This window comes from Amphiprion ocellaris, chromosome 2, assembly GCF_022539595.1.
Source record: "Amphiprion ocellaris isolate individual 3 ecotype Okinawa chromosome 2, ASM2253959v1, whole genome shotgun sequence".
Lineage (NCBI taxonomy): Eukaryota > Metazoa > Chordata > Actinopteri > Pomacentridae > Amphiprion > Amphiprion ocellaris.
Genome location: NC_072767.1, coordinates 39,478,510 through 39,483,212, shown reverse-complemented (window position 1 = coordinate 39,483,212; position 4,703 = coordinate 39,478,510). Strand labels below are relative to the sequence as shown.

General features: G+C 39.7%; 1 protein-coding gene across 8 annotated transcripts in view; it reads right to left on the bottom strand.

Moving 5' to 3' along the window:
* The window catches only part of unc13a (unc-13 homolog A (C. elegans)), a 63,279-nt gene that overhangs the window by 4,379 nt on the left and 54,197 nt on the right, over positions 1 to 4,703 (bottom strand). For all 8 annotated transcript variants that reach the window (XM_055013951.1, XM_055013955.1, XM_055013961.1 and 5 more), the window contains 2 exons: positions 3,187 to 3,279; positions 865 to 1,024 (listed from right to left, as the gene is read on the bottom strand). In XM_055013951.1, coding sequence (XP_054869926.1) covers positions 865 to 1,024; positions 3,187 to 3,279 — 253 coding nt within the window. The remainder of the gene's footprint in view (positions 1 to 864; positions 1,025 to 3,186; positions 3,280 to 4,703) is intronic.

Here is a 4,703-nt window from a genome sequence, read left to right as displayed (position 1 = left end):
CTGCAGAGCAAAGGAGGCGCTGTGTTAGATCTGCATCTCCATCAACATCACCCCCAAAAACAAACCTCATCGGCTATCTTGGCCCCAAAGCTGTGGAACAAACTCCACCCTGGACATCAAATCAGCAGAGTCAGGCTGACAGAAACAACAACCATAGCGAAGAAAACTGCTTTCAACATAACAAAAGTAACTTTGTGCAAAAAATTCAATGTAAAAATGCATCTCAAAAGAGCATTTCCTATTTCAGTGACAGAAGTATTGCACAAATATTGACCAAACTTGGCAACCCCGATTCTTCCTTCACAGTAAATCTACCCAGGAATTAGTCTGATTCTTAAACCCTGTGAGCATTTGCAACCTCACCTCCATTCCAGATCTGGACCATATGCAGCACCTACTCTGTTCTAAACCTGCAGTATGGATTAACTTACTATGCACAATGGAAGAACACAGAAACATACAGAAAGGCATATTCAATTAAAAATGTCTTCTTGTTATTTTGTTTGAAGCCAAAGCAGCTGGTGTGAGGTGTAGATCATGGGACAAGTTGACACACATTTTAAAAAAAGTTTTTAAAATCCCATCTGTACAGACTGGCATTCATATAACATTGTATAATTTGCATGTGTATATATGTGCATGTATGTGTGTATAAATACATATATGTCTGTGTCCATGTATGTATATTTATGTGCATGTGTGTATATACGTGTGCGTACATTATATTATATTATATTGCATTTTCTATAAATGATGTTTACTTCTTTGTTGTCTTATTTTGTACTATATTGCACTGTAAAGCACTTTGTAACTCTGGATTAGAAAAGTGCTACAGAAACAAAGATTAGTATGACTGTTGCTTACAAAGTGAAGGTTTCGTTGTATTTGGGAGCCCAGCTGTTGTTCTTGGACTTGGTGGCGTACTTCCTCTTCTTGTCGCTGAGGTGAGGGCCGATGATGTAGACCTCCACAAACGGCCGGAATATTCCCTGCGTCTGCCACCTCAGGTCGTTGGCAGCCACCACTGAGACACAGAGAGGAATTGGAAGGAAAGAGAGTGGGAAGGTGTGGGTCATTGTGAGAAAGATTTATGTGGAGAAAATGTGTGAAAATGTAGAGCGAGAGAGCGAGTGAACAGAAAATTCCGAACCAGAAAATACTGCCTCTCCCTCGGGCCTCACATTCAGTTCCTTGTCGAAATAGTGAAAGTAGAATTGGGATGTTATTTCATTACAAAGTCATATTTTTCTTTGGCAGCTGAAAAGAAGTTTTACGCTGCTGCACTGTTATGGCAATTTTGTTGTGCCTGTGGTGTTTTCTGTCACTGACATTAGAACAATGGTGGTTATTTGTAACTATTTCTGTTAGATTATCTGAGGTCTTCTCACTGCCCTCTTCACCATTTGGCACAGTCGATAAAATTACTAGTTGGACATGAGAATATCTTTTTTTTCATTGCTTGGTTGTAAATGGAGATAATTCTGCAGAGATGCAAGCTCAGTAACTACAGTGCCTACAAAAAGTATATACACCCCTTAGAGGTTTCTCCCTTTGATTGCTTTTTGACATTGAATCAGTTTAATATTTTTTTTGCGGGAAATTACAACAAGACTCTTTCAAGTCAAAGTGAAAAACTATTTCTACAAAGTAAAGTCATTTATTAAAAACATAAAGTTTAAGTGATTGAGTACTCACCCCCTTCAAAGTAAGTTATCTAACCCTAACACACGTGCAGTCAATTGGTGCTAGAAATCATGCAATTGGTAAAATGGAGATCATCTGAGTGCAGCGAATGTGTCGGAAGTGAGTGGAAAATAAAGATTCCTGTATCTGGAAGATCCAGTTAGTGATGAATCAGTACACCTGGATATAACTGCACCATGAAGACTAACAAACATTCCAAGCAGCTTTGTGAAAAGGTTACTGAAATGCACAAGTCAGAGGATGGATACAAGAAAATGTTCAAGCCAGTGAAAATGCCTTGGAGCACAGTTAAATCTATCATTAAGAAAAGGAAGAAATATGGCACGTGTGAATTTACCTACAGTTGGTTGTCCTCAAAAACGGAGAGATCGTGCATGAAAGAGACTAGTAAGGGAGGCCACCAAGACACCAAGGCTTCTCTGAAGGAGTTTCAAGCTTAAACAGCTGAGATGTGAGAGATTACACATACAGAAATTGTTCTTCACCAGTCAAAGTTTTATGGGAAAGTGGCAAAGATAAAGTCACTTTTGAAAAAATCTCATTAAATCTTGATTGGAGTTCGCTAGAAGGAATGTAGGAAACTCTGAAGTCAACTGGAAGAAGGTTGTTCGGTCTGAAGAGGCCCAAGTTGAGCTTTTTTTTTGCCTTCAGACTTGACGCTTAGCGAACACCAACCACAGCACATCATCACAAACCCACAACCTCCACTCTGAAGCATGGTGGTGGCAGCATCATTATGTGGGGATGCGTTTCAACAGCAGGCCTTGAAAGACTTGTAAAGGTAGAGGGGAAAATGAAGAGAGCAATGTATCAAGAAATCCTGGAGGACAACCTGGTGCATTCTGCAAGAGTACTGCTACTTGGGAAAAGGTTTGTTTTCCAGGAGGATAATGATCTGAAGCAAACAACCAAAGCTACACAGAAATGCTTTAAAGACAACAAAGAGACTGTTCCAGACCTCAATCCAATGAAGATTCTGTGGCTGGATGTGAAAATGGCTCACAATCTCCATGCAACCTGACAGAATTTAAGCAGTTTTGCAAAGAAAAATAACAAAATAAGGCTGATTTAGACCTCTCCACACAGGCTTAATGCTGTAATTGCAACCAAATAGTGACTTGAAGTGGGTAAATACTTGTGCATCCCATGTTTTACCTTTGTAGAAATCTATTTTCACTTTGACATGGAGTCTTTTATTGTAAACGCTTGTCTAAAAAGCTAACATATATTTATCACGATTCAATTTTGAAAACTCTAAAAAACCAAAACTTGCAAGAAGGGTGAATACTTGATAGAGGCACTGCACGTTTAAGACTATTTTCTCTGAGCGAACACTGTAGACTGAAGTCAAACGGTGTGATACATTTAAAAGCTCTGGAAAAAGCCGTCATTTCCAGCGACGAGAAGAAAAACTCTCATGCTCACTGATCCATTTCCCAAAGGTGAAGACAAAAAGGGTGGGAAAAAAATCCTTTCCTTTACCTTTGACCGTTACTTTGTGCTCTCCGGTGTTCGGGTGAGTGAAAATCTCCACATGGATGGACACTTCTCCCACGGCGTCATCCACCCCGGAGCCTGACGGGAACAAACAGAGAGCAGGTTTGCCGTTAGTACCCTCCAGTCTGAAAGCATGGACTCTTTGTGCTCCTATCACAGACCAAACATTAACAGAAGTCACCGTGCCCTCTATTCAAAGTTCTCCTCCACATGTGAGCGCAAAAACAAAGTTACAGACCAATTCCATTTCAATTTCACAGCATTGAAATGGATTTCGTTGTAGCCCTGTGAATTTTAGACAGAATACTGACTATGCAGTTGATTCTTTACACTAAAACAATCATAGTGTAAGAGGAAGACTTGAAATAAAGCAAAGCGATCCGTTTGTGCATATGTTGTGGTCTGGAAGTGGATAATCAGACAAAGCAGCTATGAGTGAGCATAAATGTATTAAACATAGGAAGCACAGTCATAGTATATTAACTGATGGAAGTTCTCGTGTGTCCAACAACAGTGCAGTGAATAGATTTGTACTGAACTTAAATGACTGCACTATGTTCCTCAGCGATGCGCTGTACATTATGATTAGACCCTTTCCAGCAGCCTTTGTACGAATTCAGCAACTGAGAGGTAATAATTTGGATTCTGTGAGGACGGTAATTTGTGCCCACTCATAGATGCGTGGTGTCTGTTAGGATGCAGGGTGGTTAGTAGGAGGCACAGAAGAAGACAGAAGAGAAGCTGCAGAAGGTCAACCGACAGTGTGGTTTCCCTCCCCGTTGGACATGGATCAGGTCAGGGCATGCTCAGATGGATCTAGACAAGGTGGACACACCCATTCCTTGGTAAAGACTTTTACCCAAGCATGGCATTAGGAAGAAAAGAGGAAGAAACACCATACGGATAGAGAGAAGCAGCTCTCGGATCTGTCAGTGAAGGACGGCACAGCTGACGCCCCAAATAAAGCTGCACTGTGTGAGGAGACACATGTTTAATATAATTTAGGAAAATTAGATAGCTTAAAGCTTCTATAGCTCAGGAGACAAAGTTGTGATCACAGCTTCCTTTCAGTTTCGATTTCGTTTGCAAAGTTTCAAATAGGTGAGACACTAGGAAGGCCATTAGCACCTTCCTAACCTCGACTACTTGTTCCTTTTTTCTCAGCTGAGCTACATGTGAGCTTCATTTTATATCAGTGTAATACAACAACTGTACAGAGTTATACTGAGAGGCTTTCCTAATATTTTGTAAAACCTATTTCATATGAATGCATACATATGCAATATATAACTCTTTTATAGTTCACATGTAGCTCAGTTAAGAAAAAAATGAAGCCATTAGTCAAAATTAGGAAAATATTTCGTCTTTGTTTTTTCAGGAAGTTACAGCAAAGACTATTTCATGTCAAAATGAAACTCAATTTCTACAAAGTAATGCCATCAATTTAAAATACAAAATGTGAAATATGTGATTAAGTATTTACCCCCTCTAAGATACATCAC